Here is a 23,762-nt window from a genome sequence, read left to right on the forward strand (position 1 = left end):
GATCTGTTCTGGCTCAATCATGTATATACCATTTCCATTTAATGATAGATTGTTGCTGTACATGTCCAATCTGTGACTCGATGGGTCAGATAATATACAATAAGTCATGATAGGCATCTCAGTTGTGTGATAATGTGATGTCTATGGTCAAGTGTTCAGTTTCCACTAAGGTTCAGTAGTAGACCAAGAGCTGTTTTTCTTTTCTTTTTTGGTATCAGAGATTGAACTCACAACCTCACACCTACCAGGAAGATGCTTGTACCACTGAGCTAAATCTCTGACACTAAAAGCTGTTTTTCAAAGGTAGAGTAGTTGTCTATAGATGATGACAGAGCCTTGCTTCAAAATATTAAAGGCCTCCACTGCAGTTCACCTATGCGGGCCTGCCAGAGGCTCCACACAGCAGCTCTACCTGCCTCTGCCACTTCAGGTACCATTGGATGTGCTGGAGCATATGGCCCTAGTGAAGAGCATACTGCAGAGTATCCTAGACTAGTTGCAGAGCCTTTTCTTGTTCTGGGCCGCACTGAAAACTAGCAGCTTTTCAAGTTACTCAATGAATGGGCTGGAATAAGACACCTTAGTGAAAAAAATGTGTTCCCTCCAAAGTCCAGATAGGCCCACTAGGCATTGTGCCTCTTTTATGGTTGTAGGGGGAGCCAGATGCAATAATTTTATGTTTTACCTTAGAAGAGATATCGCTACATACCCCACACTACTGTATCCCTAGAAATTTGACTGTAGGAGAACGACCTTGAATTTTAGTTGGATTTATTTCCAAACCTCTGATTCCCAAATGCTTTACTGACAAATCCAGAGTGGTTGCTACCTCCTACTCACTTGGTCCAATCAGCATAACATCATCAGTATAGGGGACCACTGTGATACCTTATGGGAGAGAAAAACAATCAAGATCTCTACAAAATAAATTGTGACACAGAGCTGGAGAGTTAATATAACCCCAACATAGGACAGTGAAGGTATATTGCTGGCCTTGCTAGCTGAAAGCAAATTCTGTCAGTCCTTACGTACAATAAGTAGGTATGGAGAAGAAGGCATTTGCCAAGTAAGTAACTCCATACTGAGTACTAAGAGATGTGTTAATCTGCTCAAGCAAGGGAACATCTGGTACAGCAGCTGCAATTAGAGTCTTCAGTTTATAGAAATCTGTCATTCTCCAAGACCCATCCCTATTCTGCACAGGCCAAAAGAGAATTAAATAGAGATGTGGTGGGGACCCCCCCCCCCATCCTTCAAGTCTTTGATGGTGGCACTAATCTCTGCAGTCTCTAAGAGTGTAATATTGTTTTTGGCTTTCTATTTTACCAGGCAGAGGCAACTCTGTAGCTTCTATTTGGCCTTTCCAACCATAATGGCCTCCATTCTACATGTTAGGGAACGAATACAAGAATTCTTCCAACTACTAAGTATATGTGTCCCAATTAAACATTCTGGAACATGGGAAATGACTACCAGATGAATTTGGGGCCTAGTGGACTTACTGTGAATTAGACCTTTGCTAAAACTCTGTTATCACCTGACCTCTGTTGGCCCCCTAGTCTTAGTTTAGGGCCACAATGACATCTTGAGTCTCCTGGAATAAATGCTAGATCAGAATTAATGTCCAGTAGTCCCTGAAATGTCTGATCATTTCCCTTCCCCCAGTGTATAGTCACTCTGGCAAAGGGCCTCAGGTCCCTCTGGGGAAGGATGGGAGAAAGATTTACTAAATGCATTTTTGGCACATTAGGGTCATCCCTCAAGAGGAGCTGGCTTCCTCTTCATTGAAAGGGTTCTGAGTCTGTAAACTGATTCAAAGGACTAGTTAAAGGACCATGTTTCCCTGTTACATAATTTGAAGTATGTATCTGTTTATTTGCCCTTAAATTTTATTGATTACATAAATCTAGTGCAAACTTTATAGGCTTTTCATCTATTTCACTTTTGGTACCATGGTGGCTGATCAACTAATGCCATACATTTATGTGTCAGGTCATTTTGGTCACTGTTCTGCTTTTGCTGTCCATTATGAGTATGTGCCAAACACCCTGCCTTTGGCGATTAAGTGCTGTCGCTTAACCTTTGCCATTACAGGATCTAGTCCAAACCATTGCCCTTAAATTTCTCAATTGAATAATCTGCACTGTAAGGTTTGGCATAGAAAGAAGAGCAAGTGACAGGACTCTTCAGGGATGTTGACACTCCCTTCATGAATCTTTTTTTCAAGGTATCAGTGAAGGGACATTTTCTGGGTTGTCCCAGTGTGGAGAATTAGGTTTAACATGATGATCCCACTCCGGCATCCCCATTTCTCTAAGCCTCTGAGTCCCCTCATCAACAGTCCCACCAAACCATAGGATCTCTAATTCATTCATAGTGGGCTGTCTTTTGATTCATGTTTCTGCCAAGCAGCCAAATGAACTAGTAACACCTTTACTTACAAGCTGCAATATTCAATTGAGAGTCTCTTGCTTACCACAGGCTCAGTGAACAAATGCAGCCTAATCCAGGTGTATATTTCTCCCACTTTATCCCACACCCATAAACTCTATTCCTATACTTGCTGATCAGGACTCTTCTTTAAGAGTTAGAAAATTCAAGAATTTGGGAGAATATTGGTCTTCCTCTAGGTTACACTATGTACCCACCCTTAGAAGCCTTCTGTGATTTAAGCCTGGCCATAGGCCTAGAGGTAAAAGTAAGAGTTGAGAGTGGGTCCTGAGGAATGTCAGCATTATCATGCTTGGTCAACACAGGGCTAGTTTCCTCAGGTACAACAGAAGTCAGCACCATAGAGGGTAGGGGTAGGGATGTCTCTACCACTGCAGGTGGGGAAATCTTTTCCTTAGGTAAAATAACTTCATTTTGCTAGAAACTTAACATCCCAGCTTGGTCAGGATCTTCCCAAACGTCTCCATCCCAATTTATGGAGTCCCATTCTTGTCCGATCGTTGCCCTCACCTTTGCTTCAGATACCCTTTGAGGCTGAACATTAAACTTACCTTGTAGTTCAGCCACATGAATTATGAGAGCCTTGGTTTGGGTTTCTACAGTCTTGACTCTGCAGCTAAAAGATAGGAGATTTTCTTTTAGGACACACTTAGAAACTTAAATTTCTTGTGTGTCTGGAGCTGGAAATTTGAGTTTTTGAGCTCCTTTTTTTTCTTTATGAATTTGTCCTCATAGTCAGAAGACTTTAGATCTCCTATGGATATTCTGACCTTATTGTTTTCCTTCCTTAATTTGCCTAGAGATGCTAAGACCAGCATCATTACATTTCCCACTCTGCCAAAAATATTTGAAACTTCCATGTACAGAATTGCTATATTCCTTACAAGGTAAATTGGCCATTTGGTAAATTGGCATCACCAAATGGATCTGCATTGTGTATTACTTTAAATTCGCACTAAGGATTATCAGTAGTCCCTACAGAATTAGAAGTAGAGACTGTGACATCTTTATGTCTCATCAAATTAGAAAGGCAACTCCAGGAACTCCTAAAGGCATTAACACATTTCATCTTTAAAATTCTGCTTCTCTAAAGCCATCTCAGTACCAAATCTGTATCAGCCAGTGTTTACTAGAGAAGCAGATATAACACAAGATATACAAATATATAAGAATTTATAAAATTGCCTCACAATGGCCACCCATAGAGTAAGATGAGGAAGAGTGCAGAGGATCTATCTGCACAGTAGAGGCCAAAGGCTTCAGTTGAAGGTCTGGAGCTTATTACAGGTCAGCAGTGTCCTGTATAAGTCCACATCAGGAGGCTGATGGGTCTGCAGTGGACAGCTGAGGAGTCTAAACCAGAAGGCTGAGGGTCTGCACCAGAAGCTGAAGCATCTGCACTAGAAGCCAGGACATGATATGAAGACTGGAACTCCTCTGAAGAAACAGAAGCAGATGCATCCTTTTCCATTTCCCCTTTATACTATCCAGGCACAAAGCTGCCCGAGGGTGGGCTTCTATACTCTAAGGTGTAAAATTTCTGAGCCAGTTTACTGAAGTTACACAATCAGTCATCATCACAGCAGTGAATTCTTAGATTTACACCAACAACATGAGCAACAACAAAAAAAAATAGATAAAATGGACTTCATCTAAATGAAAAAACTTTGTGCACTGAAAGAAATTATCAAGAAAGTGAAAAGAGGTTATTTAATAGAGAAAATGTTTGCAGATTTTCTGTTTGATAAATCTGATATCCCAAATATATAAAGAACTCTTCTAATGCAACAATAAAAGGGTAAACTATTCACTTTAAAAATGTCAGTGAAGGACTGAATGGACATTTCTCCAGAGAAAATATATAAATACCTAATAAGCACATGAAAGATGATCAGTGTCATTAATCCAGTAAGAGAAAGAAGCAAATCTAAGCCACAGGGTGATGATATTTCACATCTAAGATAGATGATGGTGGAAATAAGTGTTGGTGAGGATGTGAAGGAATTGGAACCCTCGTATTCTGCTCTTAAAAGTATGTAATTATTCTGCTGCTGTGGAAAACAGTTTGGTGGTCCCTCAAAGAAACATAAAATATGTTAAGCCTCATCAAATATGATGAGACCATAGAATACAATTAGGCAATTCCATTCCTAGGTGCATCCCCTTAAAACTGAAAATAGTAAACATATGTTTGTAACAACAGTGTTTACAATCGCCGAAAAGTAGAAGTAATCCAAATATCAGCAGATAAACATACAAACTGTGGTACACACACACACACACACACACACACACACAATAGATTATTATTCAGCCATAAAAAGGGATTCAGTAGTAGTCTAAGTGATGCTGTAGATAAATCTTGAAAACTTTAAGTGAGATAATCTAAGTGTATCATTCTGTATGATTCCACTTATATGAAATAATAAGAGTAGGTGGATCCACGTAGACAAAATAGATTGGTGGTTGCTGGGGAGAGGATGAGGGATAATTGCTTAATGTGTCTGGCTTCTTTTGAGGGTGATGAAAATGTTTTGGAATTGAATAGCGATATTGGTGGGTGGACATATTGTGAATGTACTAAATGCCACTGAATTGTTCACTTTAAAATGGTTAATTATACGTTTTTCAGATTTCATCTCCATAAAAGAAAAGAAATCTACAAAACAAAAGTCAAGCTTCCACACTTTGGTGCTTTAATTATTAGCACTAAAAGATACTTGGTAGATGCTAGTATGTCAGGACACTAGTGCCTGTGATCCTTTGAGAAAATTTCTATGTGGTTTCTGATTACAGGCTGTCTTCTTTCATGAGGGCAAGACCCCCTAGACCTGAATCAGATTGCTAAAATCCGATGCTGTCTGGAACCTGAGCAGCAAGTGTTTGATTGGTACTTGGAATAGCTGGGTATCAGGCAGCAGGCAGAGTGGGGCTTTGGTGGACTTGAGCTATAGCTGTGCTGTCTAAAGTCATCTCATTCAAGGCATGCTACTGCCCTATCCTTGCCACCCCTGCCCTTTTTTTTTTTTTTTTAACAGAATAAAACAAAACAGAACAAACCAGATCAGAACAATAATGCAATCAACACAAGAATTTAAAACAAGACAACAGGAAATCAGCAGTGGCTGCTGATAATGTCTCTTGTTTTCTTTGAAATAGTTGTCCGTACCTTCACATACAATAAATTCAAACAAAACAAAATAATATAAAACCAACCAAAAGAAAAGAATGAAAGCATTACAGGACTTTAAAACAAGAGGCAGGAAATCAACAATGGCTATAATGTCTCTGTTTTCTTTTTTTTTTTTTTCTTTGAGACAGGGTCTCGCTATGCAGTTCCGGCGGGCCTTGAGCACACTTTGTAGCCCAGCCTGGTCTCGAACTCGCAATGATCCTCCCACCTCAGCCTCCCAAGTGCTGGGATTACAGGCGTGAGCCACCATGCCCAGCTCAATGTCTCTGTTTTCTTCAAAATAGCTGTCCATACCCTCACACCATTTGTCATCCCTTTTTATTTTTATTTTAAAGAGATTAAGACAAACGAGGACAGAACAAAGCAGATCAGAACAGAACTATGTAAGCAACACAGTACTTCACCACAAAACAACCCGAAATTAACAGTAGCTACCATAATGTCTCTTTCTTTGAAATAGTTGAGCATACCTTCACATACAATAGTATCAAACATAACAAAATAGTATAAAACCATTCAAGAGAATGAAAGTATTATAGGGCATTCAGAACCAAATAACCGAAAATGAACAATGGCTACTATATTATCCTATTTTCCATAAAAAATTTGTTTATACTCTCACACATATTAAAATCCAATAAGATACAACATGATAGGATCAATGGAAACAGAAGAACAAAAGCATGGTAACACTTAAAAGCAAGATGATAGTAAATCAGCACTGGCTGCCACAATGTCTTGTTTTCTTCAAAATAGCTGTTCATACCATCACACATAATAAAATCAAATAAAACAGAATAAAACCTTTACATCTAATGAATGAAAACATTACAAGGCTAGATGCCATGAAGTTGGTGGCAGTGTCGTAACCCTATGCGTGTTGTCAGGCCCAAGGGCCTCTTCCATCCTTATCAAGGGGAGTGCTAACCTTCTCTCCTTTCATACAATACTGCCATCCCTTTTTAGCCGTCCCACAGACTGATCCCATAAACCTTCATCCTCTTCCCCACTGTGCTCAGGACTGGACCCCCATAGTGTGTGTAAAAGGAAGGTCGCTGTCAGAGTTTTCTGTGTATGGGGTGCTCAGAGAAACAGCAATGGTTGATGGCTGCTGCTGAAGGGGGAGTGGTGGTTTCCTTAGTGTCACTTGCCTGGCTATTTGAATGTTCACTTCCTGTTATCTCTGCCACAGAAGACTAGAAATAGCTTCTGTTAATAGATGAGACAGAGAAAGTTTTTTTCCTCCCTTTTTTTTTCTTAAAAGTATGCCTCAGGATTCAAAGGCCTGCACCCTCTGCCGCCATGCTGGAAGCCCTGGGTAGGCAGGGGTGTATCAGGATGGGGGAGGGTGCAGAGGAAAGAGGCTTAGTCCATTAGGTCCAGGGAGTGGCTCTTCTCTTTTCTGCTTCCAGCTCTAAAAGCTGCTAGTAATCCCTCTGTGCTGCTCCTTTTCTGAGAATCAGGAAGGATATAGAGGTTTTGGTTCACATCCTTTCAGTGTGTAACAATTCAGTGGTCACTGCAGTGGGAGTTGGGGTAGGCAAAGAAGAGTATGAGTGTGTGACCCAAGCCACTTGCCTCTACCCTTGCCCTAAAATGTGCACCCAGAAGTACCATCATGAAAGATTCCCTTTTTTTAGATGTGGAAGAGCATCTTTTAATGTAAACACCTTGAAGAAGTAAAAGTGTCTCATCAAATAGAGAACCTAGGGAAGAAGGGAGGTTACAGCTAGTGGGAGTGAAGCTGGCACATACAGGGCTGAAGACTCATTGGTAGTTTCTTCAGTTTCCCTGGTTAGAACTGCCTGGGTACAGCGCTATCAGCAGTTTTTTTCATTATTTTGTCTCCAGTAGCTTTTTTTTTTTTTTCCCTCTGTTGCTGTTGGACTTGAATAACAGAGATGAAGGAAGGAACTTTCCTTCCTGCCCTGAAATCTTGCATATAGAATTCTCTGAAATATCCTTCTCACTACTGCACTTGACTAGTCTTAAAAAAAAAAAGAATTCTCTGAAATACCAGGTGGCCAGTGTCTGGCCCATGAGAGACTAAGCCTGCACAGACCCTGTGGAACCATCCACTTGTGAACATGAAGGCCTGGCTTCCATGTAACCAGAGAGCTCACTTACTGCCCGCTCAGTTTCTGACTGGTGACTGGCTCTTCCGCAGCTCTAGGAAAGTCAAGTGGCTCCTATACTCTAGTGCTTTATTGTCAGTGTTTGGTACTAGTTAGAGCTCAGGGCACAAATGCTGCAGTGCACCAGCTCCTCCTCCCTGGTATGTGTCACATGTCAGGCTGCCTGAGCTTCTGTCCTGGTATCTTGGTTGAGTGACTTGGGGAATCTGTTTTATAGTGCTGTATCACAGTTCCTGCATCTGTAAAACCAAGATGGCAGGATAAACTGAACAGCCATTGTTCTAAATGCTTGGGACCAAAATGTTTCAGATTTTGGATTGTTTTCAGATTTAGAAGCATTTGTATAGACTTTACTGGTTGAGTACCCTAAAATCATTCTTTGAGTTAGGGATGCTCAACCTATACTATTTACCTTGTAAAGTGCTTACATTAGAAGTAATATCTATAAAGTATGTGGCACAAAAATGAATGCCCTGAAGGTGTTTGAGAAACAATGGCTTTCACCGTCATTCCATGGTAACAGTTATGGAAGCCTGCAGGATAGGCCAGGAGGAAGGCTCTGTGCTCATGTAGTCCCGTGATTAATGCATTCTGGTTTCTTCTGCATTCTTTTCCTTGCCCAGTATTGATCCTGCAGAAAGTGGAGAATGGAGACCTGAGCAACAAGATCCTGAAGATCACTGATTTTGGCCTGGCTCGGGAATGGCACCGAACCACTAAGATGAGTGCTGCAGGGACCTATGCTTGGATGGCACCGGAAGTCATTCGTGCCTCCATGTTTTCCAAAGGCAGTGATGTGTGGAGGTAAGGCCCAAAAGTGCAGGAAAGGGTGCCCAGGTGTCTTTTGGTCTCACACATGTTTTAGGACTTAGAGAACTAAGATCACATAGAATCCTTGGAATCCCTAGTAAGTGTAAGTACTCCTCACAGCAGTCTGTGCTAATAACCACATTGCCATGGGGCATTTTCTTAAGCTTTAATCTACAAAAAAGATTCGTCAAAGTGCTGTGGCAAGTACCACTTCTGTGCAAGCCCATTCTGTGTTGGAGAGTGCTCCTTAGGAAAGACCAGTAGATTTCAGAGACAATGTGTATTCTCATGTCTGTCCTGCCCAATGACTCCTGGAGATCTTCCCCATATCAGCTTGGCTTGCTCAGCATCTGTGCTAGGCTTTAGTGGCTGTTACTGCTGGATCTGGATAGGTGCAAACACAGTGTTCCCTATGAGTTCCTGAGCTAGTGAGAATCCTTCATGCTGGGATTGTTTTGTTTTGATTTGTTTTTGTTTTGGGGGTGTAGAAGTTATCTTTTCCAGTTATCTAGTCAGTCTTTCACTCAAAGCTGCATTTGGTGGACATTGATCTAAAAATGGGAAAAGATGAGTCCCAAGCAAGCTGCAAGAATTACAAAGCTACAGACTACAAATAATCAACCATTCCTCCTAGTAAATGTGAGCCCAAGAAGTCACAAGGACATAGATCTAGAAAGTTTTGTTCCCATTGAGGGGGAATAAGCAACTGTAGAATGTAATCCTCATGGCTGTGAAATAGTAGGTGCAACACTTGGTATCCAGAAGAAAGGAAAAAGGACCTTAGAGAACCAGCATGCATTAGTCTATAAGTAAATGCTTCCTTGATGTGTTGCAAAATGGGCATTTGTGTGGAGGGATAGTGTGTATATATATATACACATTTTCTTTAAGTAATAGCTTTATTGAGATGTAATTCACATGCCGTAAAACTTATCTTTTAATGTATTTAAGTCAGTGATTTTTAATATATTTACAAATTTGTGCAGTGATCATCACTGTTACTAGCTTCTTAGGGCTACTATGGTACAACAGATTACAGCAAACAAGGAAATTGAAGGGAAGAGAAATTTATTCTTTCATAATTTTGGACATCAGAAGTCTGAAATGGATGTTAATAGGGCCATCTCCTCTTGAAACTCTAGGGGAGATCCTAATCCAGATAAGGATTCTAGATATTGGAACATCAACATATCTTTTTAGGGCCACTATTCAACCCACTGCAACTACTGTGTATTTCCAGAACATTTTTCTTACCCCCAAAAGAAACCCATACCAGTTTTCTCCCCCTGTCCTGTATTCCATGGCAACCACTAATTTATATTCTGTTTTTGTGGGTTTGCCTATTCTGGGCATTTCATATAAATAGAATTGTATAATATATATTCGTTTGCATCTCACTTCTTATATTTAGCATAATGTTTTCAAGTCTCATTCATATTATAGCTTATATCAGAAACCCATTGTGTTACAGTATCTTTTTACATGGATAGACCACATTTGTTTATCCATTTGTTGGGTGATGGACATTTGTGTTGTTCTCACTTTTACGAATAATGCTGCTGTAGACATTTATGTACAAGTTTTTCTTTGTGAGTATATATTTTCAGTTGTCTTGGATATATTCCTAGGAGTGGAATTGCTAAGTTATATGGTAATTCTATGTTTAGTTTTTTGAAGAACCAGCAAACTATTTTCATCACAGCAGCTCCCTTTGACATATATGAGGGTTCCAATATCTCTACATACTTTTAATAGTCGTTATTGTCTGTTGTGGTCATAGCCATCCTGGTCTGTGTGAAATGGAATTTCATTGTAGTTTTTGACTTGTATTTCCCTAATGACTAAGGATGTTAATTATATTTTCATGTTTTATTAACCATTTATTTATCTTTTCTGAAGAAATGTCTATTTAAATCCGTTACCAATTTAAAAATTAACTTTCTATCATTGAATTGAGTGAATTCCTTATCAAATATGATTTAAACTTTTTTCCATTCTTTGTTTTTTTATACTTCCTTGATAGTGTTTTTTGAAACACGTTTTTAATTTTGATGGTGTACTTCGTCTATTTTTTCTTTTGTTACTTGTAGTTTTGATGTCATACCTAAGAACCATTGCCTAATCTAAAATCATGAAGACTTATACCTATATTTTCTTCTGAGAATATTATAATTTTAGCTGTTACATTTAGGTTTCTGATCCATTTCTACTTAATTTTTTAATATGTTGAGTTAGGGGTGAAACTTTATAATATTGTTAAACTATGTCTTTTAAGTTTTCCCAGCACCACTTACTGAAAAGACTGTTATTCTTATGTCATTGAGTTGTCTTGCACCTTTGTCAAAAATTAGTTTACTAAAAATATGTAGATTAATTCCTGGATTTGTAATTGATTAATCCCACTAATACGTGTCTGTCATTAGGCCAGTACCATCCTTTCTTGATTACTGTAGCTCTGTAGTAAGTTTTGAATTTAGAAAGTGTTAGTCTTCCAGTTTTGTTCTTTGTAAGACTGTTATACGCATTCTGAGTTCCTTGTGATTCTTTATGAAACTTAGCATCATTTTGTTGTTTTTTGACAAATTAATAATCTGTTAATAGAAATTGTGTTTAATCTGTGGATTACGTTGGGAACTATTTGACATCTTAATAATAATGTTTTCCAGTCTATGAATCCAGGGAGGGCAACAAAGTAGACTGAATCTGGGGTAAATCACATTGACCTCTGCCCATCTGCTCCTGGTATGTCTTTTCATTTATTTAGGTCTCTTCTAAATTTTTTTTTGTTGTTTTGTAGTGCTTGTATATTGATCTCATTTCACCATATATTGATTATAGAGTGAAAGAACTAATGAGAAAGTGTGTTCTTCTGTCCTTATAGGCCTTGCTTTCATTAGGTTGAGCACTATTCAGATACTCAACAGTTTGTGATACATGTCTGGAATCCCAGAATTTGGGAGGCTAAGGCAGGAGCATCTCAAGTTCATGGCCACCCTAGACTACACAGTGAGTTCAAGGCTAGGCTGAATTACGTAGTAAGACTGTCTCAAATCAGACAGAAACTCAGCAGTTTCATTTTACTTTAATGCTTTAGTTGCTTGACCATATGCTAGTCAGATTATTATATGAATTAAGCTAAACTGGTACTACGAGGAGACTTACAGATCTGGAGCCTTAAGTAAGATACCAGCACATTTCTTTTTTAAGTAGTGCAGCCAGTCTAGGGTGACAGAACAGCTGTGCCCACAGAGTCATTCAGAAATCCAGGTTATTTCAGGTTCCTTTCTGTGCATTGTTCTTTTCTGAATGGTTAAATGTGAGTGTCTATTACTTTTGTTTACAATGTGGAAAAAAAGAGAAAAATGAGAAAGAGAGCTTATCCATAGAAAGCAGCTTGTTTTTAATTTGGAGACAGGGGTGTACACATCTCTTCTGTGTGTACTCTGTTGCCTGTACTTGGTTGTGTGATCACATCTGGCTCCAAGGAAGCCACACAAATGGAGGCGTTAGCTGGACAATTCTGTGTTTAGCTAAAACTCTTACTATGGATGCTAGGGATAGTAGATTTGGGGAGATCATCCAAAGCCCCCAAATCCTAGCCCCTTGCTGCACTAGACTTTCCCTTACCTTTTTTCATGGGAAGCCAGGAAGAAAGGAACGTGCTTGTTTTCTGCTTTAGTGTTCCTTTTAACATGTCTTCTGCTGCTTGACCCGGAAATGTTTTTTTTTTTTTTTTTTTTTTTTAATTTTTTTATTCTCACATACTGCAGTTTCTCCTGGTGATGATTTGGACAGAATTGTCTCATGTGTCCAAACACATCCCTTGTAGGAAGAGAAAGCAGAAATGTCTTCTTATAGTGACAGAAATGTGAGTCAGGAAAGTGCAAGGTTGTTGGAGGAATTTGTCCTCCATGAGTGGAGCAAGTCAGGACTAGAATATTTGGAATGAAAGTCAAAAGGTCCAGCCTTGCGCCTCTTGTGGAAGGCAAACCCCTCCTCTTTTACCCTGAGCATCCTTATTCCAAAGCTAATGTCCACCTCTTGTCCTTCAGCTTCAGTTCCTGAAAGTTGGCTTGAGGAGGCTGTGGTGAGAGGCATCTGATACAATTATTTGACTCTGTAAAGAGAATGACTCAGAGGTAAACCTCAAATCAACAGAGCTTTGGGTGAAGTAGTTTGGATATTGTCACATGGTCTACTAGTGGAGTCTCTGGTTTAGAATTGTCTCAGAACTTAGGCCTCATGACCCAGTTTGGTTGATGAATGTGGTTTGAAAACATTTCTGTCTGCTTTGTCCCAGCTTCTATCCTGCAAGATTTTCTTTAAGACACAAGATATTGAACCTATTGCATGGGCCTTAATCTCTCTTTTCTCAAGCCTACTCATTGAAATGACTCCATAAGACCTCTCACTGCTACCAGAGGAAAATGTGTGCCCTCACTAAATATACAGCAATATTTAGACACTAGCAAAAGTCACCAATGGTATTCCTTTCCACAGTGAGGGGCCCACCATGCCTTGGATCCCCCAGCATATCCCAGAGAAGGCCAACACCTGCCTAGGAACTTGGTTCAAGGCTGGTTTCCAAATTGGCTTATAATTCATTTACTCATTGAAGAACTGTTGTTGAATGTTTATCTGTGCCTGATATTGTGGTGAGTCTGGTCCCATCATTCTTCCTCCCCACCTAGGGTCTGGGAGCCTCTGCTTCCCTGCTGTTGCCAGGGGTTTAGCCAGCTGAGGTTGTCTTTCTGCTCTGGGTGGCTCTGCAGGTCTCCTGCACATTCTGTGACAGAGGGTAAGATGATAATTGCCTGGATCCTCATTTATATAAATTTCATTCTGTCTGGATTGAGGGCTTCCTCAAGAAGAGTAATGCTCAGCTCTGCCCTGTGGTTGTGTTATGCTGGGAGAGCAGTGGAGATGATCAAGGGTACCTTCTCACAAGGGCTTCTTGCCTATTGTGTAGGGGATGAGTAGTGGCATTTTCTTAGTCATTTAAAACTTTTATTAAAAAGTCTCAATAGTAAAGTGGATGTGATGGCACACACCTGTAATTCCAGCACTTGGGTGGCTGAAGTGGGAAGATTGTGAGTTCAAAGCCAGCCTGTGATATATATCTCTATCTCTGTCTCTGTCTCTGTCTCTGTCTCTGTCTCTGTCTCTGTATCTATATCTATATGTCACAAACCATGCTCCCTTTAGAAAATACAGATAACAAAATACAGAAAAAAGGAAGTTAGCCTAAACCTCCTTACAGAGGTAACTTGTAATATTTTGGTATGTTTACTCTTACTCATGTGCTCAGCCACCCATTTTTTAGAATGAAATCATCTATTTCATAAGCTGCTTTTGAAATGTAATACAGCATGAATTTTCTTTACCACATTAATGAATGTTATTATGTCAAGAAATACATTGATGCATGTACTGCATGTGTGTTAGTAAACCTACCAGTTCAAATGTGTTAAGTAGCCAAAGTAATAATTGTATGTTACTTTACAATTTACAATGTTATTTCACATATATTTCTTCATTATCTTTGCCAAAGATGATTAGATACTCAGTGTGGTTCTGTGGGGTCACCAATGATTACCACGATCCCTGAGGTAACCTTTCTTACAACTGAGCAAGAGATTCCCCAACCCACTTCATTCAAGGGAGACTGATTCTCTCATTTCAGAAGATGATCCCAGGATGGCAGCCTTAGAGATACACAGGTTAATACGAATAAGCTCTCTGTCTCAAAACAGATGCAGAATTGCTGTGCCTGTGATTTGGAAGAGTTGTTATCTACTCTTATCTTTTCCTCAGGTTCAACCCCGCCCCTTAGGGCTTATTAACTTTCTGAAGGTAGATTATTAACCGGTTAATTATTAACCGAGGGTGAATTTGCCAAGGGTTGGGAAAGACAGATGTAGCTGAACAGGCCCTTCCAGACTGCTTGCACATGGTTTTGAAAGGAATTTTCACCTTCTTTCAACCTAGGGAGGGCAACAAAGTGAGACTGAATCTGGGGTAAATCACACTGACCTCTGCCCACCTGCTCCTGGTACTTACATCCACCTTCTATGTATTGTTTCAGTTTGTTTCTTGGGACTCCGTTCCTGCCTAAGCAATATCAGCTCTTCATTTATGTCATCTACCTTCCATTGTAAAACTAGAGAGACATTGGGACAGGAAAACTCCATGGTTTGGTTATTTCCAGAATGGCTACTTTTCTAAAAGTTGTTGTCCCTGAGCAAGGCTTTCCCCAGATGTTCTAGGCAGTACGTTGCTCTCCCCAGACACCTCCTCATTTCGGGCATCGTGGAGAAGACACTACGCATTCATTTACCAGCCACAGATGACAGTCTCTACAGGAGGAATGGCTCTTGTTATTTATTCCTTGTAACTATTCTAGGAGCCAGATACTGCAGTCTTTTTGTTCAGACAAGGAAACTGTGGTTTGGAGAGGTGACCTTGGTTCCTCAAGAGCAGGTAGCTGGCAAGTGATAGCACAGAATTTGACTCATATCTGTTAGTCTGTCTGAGGTAGCCTTTCTTACAGCTGAGCAGCAGCCTCATGCTTCTCCTAGCTGAAGAACCCTTTAAATAGAACCGAATGCAGATAAACAAGCCAACAGCTGCCCTCCTCAAAGCTGCAGAGGGTAGCATCTCGGGCTCCTCTTGCTTCCTAGTGGTCTGATACATCTCTGCCAGTTCTAGGACTCAGATAAAAACTGTCACAGAGGGATATCAGGGCACAAATAGTGCATGTTGTGTCTGTAAAGCACTCTGCTGTCTTTCCAGGTATTTAGGGCTTAGAAGCCAGTCATCTGTGGCTAGATGGAACACAGAGGAGCTATGGGACCTTTGGTTTTTATTCTCCAGGGTGGAAGTGGGCACTGATGCCAAAAGTGGGCAACTAAGGATGGGAATGGCTCTAACCTACAGATCTGGTCAGGACTGCTGAGGGCTATTTGAGGTCACTTGGTGAAAGCTACCCAGTGTGACAACTGTCTGGATAAGTCACAGTCCCAGTAAAGGTTGGGCAGAAAGTGTAGTAGTGCAAAATTGAGGCTTAATCTAGCCCATCTAGGGCCTCCTGACCATGCGCGCATTTCCATGCCTACCTATGAGCTCACATATTTGTGTACATGTAGTGTGTACAAGAGCCTGGGTTAGGCCATGAGAATGCAAAGATTTAAAAGTACTGTACTTGTTCTTTAGGAGTCCATATACCGGTAAAAAAACAACCATATTATGTAGGATCCCAAACAAGGGGATAGTAGAAAAAGCTTCTTAAGAGATCTAGCCACCAGCTACAATTTAAGTTGTCTAGAAAAGTCAAGACCTGCAGCTCCCCTGACAACATAAAGAAGATGATAAGGTCTGGAAGTCTCAGGAGGGTAAAACCATGGTGGAGAGAGACTAGCCATGCCACCATGAGGGCCCATAGGTAGACTCTGGCCCACTGGGTGACACATTACTCTTTGAAGCCAAGCAAACTCACTAGGAATGCTTTGAGAGCACCCCAACTCTGGGCTGCTCTAGAGATTTGTCTAGATTACTTGTCTCTGTGCATGCTGCCCACGTCTGGAGATCTGGGCCCTTCCTTCTAAGGTGTTAGCTCAAGGTCCATCTTTTGTTCCATCTTTGCCTGCTTTGGAAGGTCCTCTTTGTGTCGTAGTATCCCTTACCATGACTCATGAGTTTGTATTCCACCTGTTGCCTCGTCTGTGTTTCTCACTAATGTTTACAGATAAGATCTATATTGTTAATCCTATGTCTCAGTGCTTGGCATTGAGCTTTATGCCTGATACATATTTAGTAGATGTTTAAAATGAATGAATGAATATATGGTGGATATTTGAGTTGGGTCTTTAAAGATGATAGCATTTACTAAGTAGAAATGATAGAAGGACACTCTAGTGAGAAGAAATTGTGAGTTGGGTCAGGGCCCACAATGATGTACTCCATGTATGTTCTTTATATATGCTGCTGAACCTAAGGCTTGCTTTCCTCATCTGCTAAGTAGTGATAACATTTATTACACTGGCTTGGTGTAGGGATCCCAGTTAATGTTTGGAAAGTGCCTTAGCATTCTGTACAGATAAGGTATCACAATAAATAGATTTTACATATATATATTTAAAATGGCCTTTGCTGCTGGCTGCACAGAACTAATGACTATTACAAGAAAGTTGAGGTTGGTATTGAAAATACAAGCACCATTCTTCTGACTCTTCGTAGGCTTATGGTTTCCTGTCCTGATTTATTCTTACGCTGGCTTTGATTGAGAATTCATAGAACAATTCTTACAGTAAACTTTGTGTTCCACATTCTCTGAATCACAGGAAATGACAAATTCCTTATGTAGACTTGAACGGTAGGGCAGGCACACTAAAGCTGTCAGACCTGATATGTGCACTGCCCTCCTTACCTCAGTAAAATAGAATAGTTTGCTGATAGTCTTGTTGCTGGGGAGTGATGGAACAAGACTTTGGAAACAACTGTGCTTGACTCCAGTGTTTTTGCTTTTCACTAGTAGGCTTTATGGCTTCCTTTTTCTATTATATTAGTATATCTATTTTATTTGTTTCCCTGTGTGTTAGGAGACTGAGAAATGCTTGTAAAGCCTCACAAGCTATTTCACTGAGGTTTTGCCTTTGGTTTATTGTATGGTATCTATCTTCTTCCTCTCCCTAGCTACGGGGTGCTGCTTTGGGAGCTGCTGACGGGGGAGGTGCCCTTCCGAGGCATTGATGGCTTAGCAGTGGCTTATGGAGTGGCCATGAACAAACTTGCCCTTCCTATTCCTTCTACATGCCCAGAACCTTTTGCTAAGCTCATGGAAGGTAAGTAAATTCTCTCGAGCAAAACAGGAGACAGACAGTATACCCGTTCACAGTACTTGGTAGATGTTTACCAATTTCCTAAGATCAGTTTTAGAAAGAGAAGATATTTTTCTCTTGATGAGGAGTCCTGTGGGCATTTGGAAGACCACTTCAAAACGATGGCAACACCCTGTGGTAGCAGGTTTAGAAGGGACCATCTGCAGTGACTGTAGTGTTAACTTAGTAACTGAGGCCTGCTATCCATTACTTTAGTATCTTATCAACACAAAATAAGGTGTACACAAAATAGCCCTTATTTCAGGATCTCTAAGTGTCTTACATATAGAAATGGACCACGGAGAAGAAAGGAAGTCTAAAGTATTGAATCAAATCCCACAATTTTGTAAGTCAGAAAGAAAAAGCTGAGCAAGGTTAAGTGGCTAGGCAGTTACTTTAGTAGCAGAGCTGGAATTAGATGAAATTGACTTTTTCCACTCTAATGCTTTTATCTTTGCCTTCTTATCATTCCACTGTGGGAGGTGGGCCGGAGAGGGTAGCTCATATTTATGGAAATTGAGGGCTGGGCTGTAGTTACCCATTGCCAGACTTGAATCATATACTGACATGGTAAATTGTGGCGGGAAACTGTTGATTTTCATATACTCTATTCATATCGGTGCCACAGTTCAGTTTCCAGCTTCACTCAGCTTTATTTCCTGAGTTGTATTTGGGATTACCTAAATTCCAGTTTGTATCTGGAAGGAGAAAGGAGAATTTCCTGGTAAACGAGGTCATAGAAATAACCCAAGTCTTCTGTTTGCCTTTGCCCATTGACACTCTCTTTCTTCATGTATTCTTTTCAGACTGCTGGAATCCTGACCCGCATTTACGACCATCTTTCATGAGTATCTTGGATCAGCTAACTACTATAGAGGAGTCTGGCTTCTTTGAAATGCCCAAGGACTCCTTCCACTGCCTGCAGGATGATTGGAAGCATGAGATTCAAGAGATGTTTGATCAACTCAGGGCCAAAGAAAAGGTAAAACAGAAAAAAGGTGTGCATTGGCTTAGTGAACCTTTTCCAATAGGACTGTGGACTAAGTCTGCCTGACACCATGAATTTTGACATAGCCACCTTCCTGGATGGTATCTGCCTAATTGTGCACACAGAGGGAGATCATGAGTGTCTTACCTGTCACCTGAAAATATGAGGATTTTAGAAAGGTTTCTTGGCTCTACAGTAGACTTTTTTTTTTTTTTTTTGTATTTTTTGTATTTTTAACCAGTACCAGGGATCGAACTTACGACTGTCTGCTTGCAAGGCAGGTGCTTATGCTGCTGAGCTAAATCCCCAGCCCCTACAGTAGACTTTTTAGAGAGAAGTTCACTTCTTGTAGGGCTACTTCAACATTTAGAAAAGCTATCAGAACATCCCACCAGCATCTTTTGGTATCAGAGTCAAACAGATTATGGACTAGAAATACCATGGATCTGAAATTGTGTGTTTTTCCTGAAAGAATTCCAGGCTCAGACCAGGTGGGGGAGTTCACAGAGTGCTGGCCTGCTAAAGATCTGTCTTTGAGTTTCAATGGCAATTTCTTTGGATATCGTTAGCACGACTGCCCACTCAGGTGAAGCCAATCATCAACAGGTAGGCAGCTTATCATGTAGGTACAGGCTTAAGTCTGAGAGGTACAACCAGGGGCCCAAATGATGTCCATATGAACGTGGTTAACTTCTTGTTTTGCTTCTCACTCTGCACTCTGCAGGAATTTGGGAGGTTAATAGCAACATGATAGTAATAGTAGCTAAAATGTTATCTGGCTTTATTGTTTTTCAGGGTATTTTATTTTTTTGCTCAAAGCATCCGCTGAGGTCCTTTTGTTCTTTTTATCCAGGAGTCTTCTGGCTCCTGTTACCATTATACATTGGAGGTGTTATTTTCTCCGTCTCAGAACTGAAGATCAGTAGTTTCTTCAAGTCACAGAGCTACTAACCTTGACTATGGACCTTCTGATTCTAAAACCTATGTTGGTGGCAATATTATTGTTGTTCTCCTACCCAAATAGAAATAATTTTTTGGAACTGATTTGAAGAGCTTTTATGTAACACAGCAATCCTAAACATAGCATCTTTTGGCAAGTCATTGAATATTTTGCAGGGACCCTGCTGGGTACATCTGCACTGAACATTAAATGAAATGATCTCAAGAAACACTTGTATCATCACTGCTATGGCCTTTAGAAGAACTCCTAGAGCAGCTGGCTTTGTTTTAGATTGTTAAATCACTAGCTTTAAATTCACCATCTTTCTTTTGATTGATAAAAGCACAATGTAGTTATAAATTACATAAACCAGTGAGAAAAATGAAAAGTAGATTTTGTCAAAAGTAGTTACAGGAATCTCTCCTTACCCATGGTTTCATTTTTTTTTTTAAGTTTCAGTTAACCACAGTTAACCATTATCCAAAAAAAGTCAATGGAAAATTCCAGAAGTTTTAAATTACATGCATTCTGAATAGTGTAATAAAATCTTGCACTGTTTTATCAGGATGTCAGTCATCCTCTGACCTTATGTAGCTGCCTGTTAGTCATTCAGTAACAGTCTTGGTTATCAGATCAACTATGTGATATTGCAGAACCTGTGTCCAAGTAACCCTTATTTTGCTTAACTGTGACCTCAAAGTGAAAGCTTAGGGATGCTAGTGATTTAATTATAGTATATTTAATTATTGTTGCTTATCTCTTTCTGTGTTAAATTTCTAAATTAAACTTGATCATAGCTGTGCATTAGAGGAAGAGACACAGTATGTATAGATTTCAACACTGTGGCTTTAGGCGTCCACTGGAGGGCTTGGAACATATCACCATGGATCAGGGGGCATTCCTGGTCCTAGGAAAAGTCAAATGCATTCTCATACCAGCTCATGTTATAGAGCATGCAGTGTATGCCATATTGTTATAATTTTTATGAATTGTTTTAAATGTATGATGTCACTACTGCTAACTCCATATTACTTGTGATGCACTTGTCATGGCCCTAGCCCCATCTCTAGATGGGCTTGTGATATCCCCTTCTCTGGCTGTGTCCTCAGTACCCCTTACCCCACCACACAGGATGGTCAGTGTTCACTCACATCCAACTGCTGAGCCTCATCTCTCCACCAGGCATTGTGGGAGGACCCTCCAGGTTGCACGAGTCCTTGGAGAACTCTCCAGCCCACCCAGAGCTCCTCTGCACTGAGCAATCCACTTTCCTTCTGACAAATCTGCCCACCTTGCAGGAGCTCCGCACCTGGGAGGAGGAGCTGACACGGGCTGCGCTCCAGCAGAAGAACCAGGAGGAGCTGCTGAGGCGTAGAGAGCAGGAGCTGGCCGAGAGGGAGATTGACATCCTAGAACGGGAGCTCAACATCATCATCCACCAGCTGTGTCAGGAGAAGCCTCGGGTGAAGAAACGCAAGGGCAAGTTCCGGAAGAACCGGCTGAAGCTTAGAGATGGCAACCGCATCAGCCTCCCCTCTGGTCAGTGGCCTTGGGTGAAGTGGGAGAAGGCCAGGAGCTCATATGGAGCGGGGTTTGTGGGAGCTGCTGCTCAGCTTGGAGACACAAGACTGGAGGTCTCAAGTGGATCTGTTGGAATGGGTCATTGTATGCTGTGGAAAGACTGGTTTGCTAACAATTACCCCATTCAGAACTGTAGAGTGAGAATGAATGTAGACATGAGGTGAAGAGAGACTGACATGGTCCAGGCTGCTGGTCAGGTGGCTCGGCCATTGTAGCTGGACATGCAGAAGGGACCAGGCAGTTGTGGGTTGTCTGTGGTGTATGTGTTGTTGTTTTTTTTTTTTAGTGGTACCAGGAATTAAATTCACAACCTTGCACTTGCCAGGCAGGCACTTATGCCCCTCAGCTAAACCCAGCCCTGCAGTGTATATATGTGAGACAGGAGAAATCTTGGCTCTGCCCAACAACTCATCTCAAGGTTTCTTTAAATAATTAGTTTTCTGAGTGCTGTTGAGATTGAGTCTAATATATAACCTTTTAGAAATGCACAGACTAAATACAGATACATTTGTGGAATTACAGCCTTTAGCAAAATGCAAAGGAATATGAAACTATGAATTAGAATCTTTGTGGTGTGTATCATATCTTTGGAGGCAGGTGATTGTTCAAGTGTGTGTTTGTATAGATAAAAATGTTCTTTGTGTTCTGAGTCTATAAGGCCCTAGAGAGCAAGCTTATTAGAAGTGTAAGGAACTGAGGAAAAATGGCGTAATAAGAGCAGCTGTGGATGGTTTTAAGCCTTAGGCACAGACCGGGGAATTCTGAGAATGTGCTCAAAGGCTGTGTTTACTGGTTTCCTTGTTGTACATTTTTTTCTTTTCAGATAGTGTGGAGTCTTTAAGCCCCTTTTGAGCACCTAGCCTGTGCCCATATAGTGCTGTGCTGGGGATACAAATATAAAAAATATAGACCTCATCTGCAGGAGTTCACAGTCTAGCAGGGAGACCTAGGTGCAAACAAGCAGCCGTTTATTATGCCTCTTAGGAGACAAACTCAGAAATTCCAAGCTGTACGTTTTATGTTCTTTATGCTGTACCATAACTGCCTTTGAAACATGTCAGAACTGGGGTACTTGCCCTATCTGTCTTGGTTCCCTAGGTCCCCCACTATGGATTAGCTTTTAATATCATGCTCTGGCTGCATGGAGGGAAGGGCATTTATCTCCCTGCTCTGGTCCCTGAAAAGAAGGCATGAAACCAAAATTTTAAGTTACATTTCCTACGATAGTCAGCAAGATCTCATGAGCTAAATAGCTGCTCTCAATGTGTAATTAATCTTGTTGTACCCATTGAAAAGAGAGATTATGAAGACTGTCTTAGTGATATTTACTTGGATAATGAACTTTTCCATTATTTCATACACTCATCTTGCCATGTCCCTTTGGGAAAAAGAGAATTCTGAAAGATGAACAGAACTTTGCAGGAAACTGGGCCCCTATCCCTTAGACCAGTGAAGAAATGTCATATTTGTTAAATAAATTTGATGATGGGATAATTCTAATTCATATATGTGTTTGTCTTTTCCCCAAACAGATTTCCAGCACAAGTTCACGGTGCAGGCTTCCCCAACCATGGATAAAAGAAAGAGTCTTATCAACAGCCACTCCAGCCCTCCTGCAAGCCCCACCATCATTCCTCGCCTTCGAGCCATCCAGTGTGAGACTGTTTCCCAAGTTGGTTGGGGCCAGAACACACTAGGGGCATCTGTCCCCTGCTTTATCCAGCCACCGACTGGTCCAGGCTTGCTCCATCCATAACTTCTGCCACCTCTCCTCAGCAATGTGTATATACATGCACATATGTACGCAAATCTATAGTTCCCCCAACCCTGTCTATCTCCGTTAACTTGACTCCTGCCTACTCCACCTTGTACACTTGGTCAGATATCAGCAAAGGGGTCTGTGGGTACTGAAGGATCTTTGGTGAATTACAAAGCTTTTAGGAGCTGGTATGTGATACAAGATACAGATTGGTTCACGGAGCCAGGGACCCAGTGCACTCTCAACCTCATTGTTTTTCTTTTACAATGCTTCTCAAGGAAGGGCTTTTCCAAAGTCTAGGTATTAAGAAAACTTGGCAAATATTTCATAGAGGGCCAAACCGGGACTGCTTTCATTTTGACCATAGTATTTGTTTAAAACAAAAAAAATGAGCATATATGTATGTATGTATATATATGTGTATGTGTGTATATATATATATCTATATCTATCTATATCTATATCTATATCTATATATATATATATATATATATATATGAATGAATGAATGAATGAATTCGTTTCCCATTGTAAAGATGGATTTTATTTAAGATAGTAGATTTCTGGCCTTCCTTGAAAAATCAGATCAGTAGGTTTCCTTTTTATGCAGCCACAGTTGGCTGGAACTGGTAGCAGCTTCTGCGAGCTCCAGTTTGCCTCAGTGCCCTCAACTCTCTTTGTTTTGGTAACTGATTCCCTGCACTCATTTCTGATACAAGCCTCTCCCTGAGCCTGTGGGTCTCAGCTCTTGCTCTAGGTAACAATGTGAGAAGAATGTCCCACCTGTCTTCCATTTCTCTGTGCCTGTTCTTCCCCGCTCTCCTTCTCCACTGGACTTCTTTGCCATAGCTTTGAACCCCTCATTTTCTTCCTTTTTAGGTCTTTCTTTCCAAAAAGTTTTGTTCTTCCTATTTACCTTACTCCTCAACCCTCAACCTCCATTAATTTCTTCATTCTCTACCATCCAGTTCTACCCCCAAAGGCAAGTTTTTCATTCAGATCTGTTTGGAACTCTGTATTTGACTGGCT

At 40.7% G+C, this 23,762-nt stretch overlaps 1 protein-coding gene and 1 non-coding gene across 3 annotated transcripts in view; one reads left to right on the top strand and one right to left on the bottom strand.

The window, feature by feature from the left end:
- The window catches only part of Map3k9 (mitogen-activated protein kinase kinase kinase 9), an 86,456-nt gene that overhangs the window by 46,586 nt on the left and 16,108 nt on the right, over positions 1–23,762 (top strand). For both annotated transcript variants that reach the window (XM_013155300.3, XM_063241321.1), the window contains exons 3-7: positions 8,403–8,583; positions 17,281–17,429; positions 18,272–18,447; positions 20,692–20,932; positions 22,507–22,629. In XM_013155300.3, the coding sequence (XP_013010754.2) occupies positions 8,403–8,583; positions 17,281–17,429; positions 18,272–18,447; positions 20,692–20,932; positions 22,507–22,629 (870 nt within the window). The remainder of the gene's footprint in view (positions 1–8,402; positions 8,584–17,280; positions 17,430–18,271; positions 18,448–20,691; positions 20,933–22,506; positions 22,630–23,762) is intronic.
- On the bottom strand, positions 6,469–6,594 carry LOC111757587 (U6atac minor spliceosomal RNA). The gene has a single exon (XR_002791899.1). It is a non-coding gene; the product is annotated as a U6atac minor spliceosomal RNA (small nuclear RNA).

Source organism: Cavia porcellus, unplaced genomic scaffold, assembly GCF_034190915.1.
Source record: "Cavia porcellus strain 051 isolate PalLab524CR breed Dunkin Hartley unplaced genomic scaffold, mCavPor4.1 scaffold_31, whole genome shotgun sequence".
NCBI lineage: Eukaryota > Metazoa > Chordata > Mammalia > Rodentia > Caviidae > Cavia > Cavia porcellus.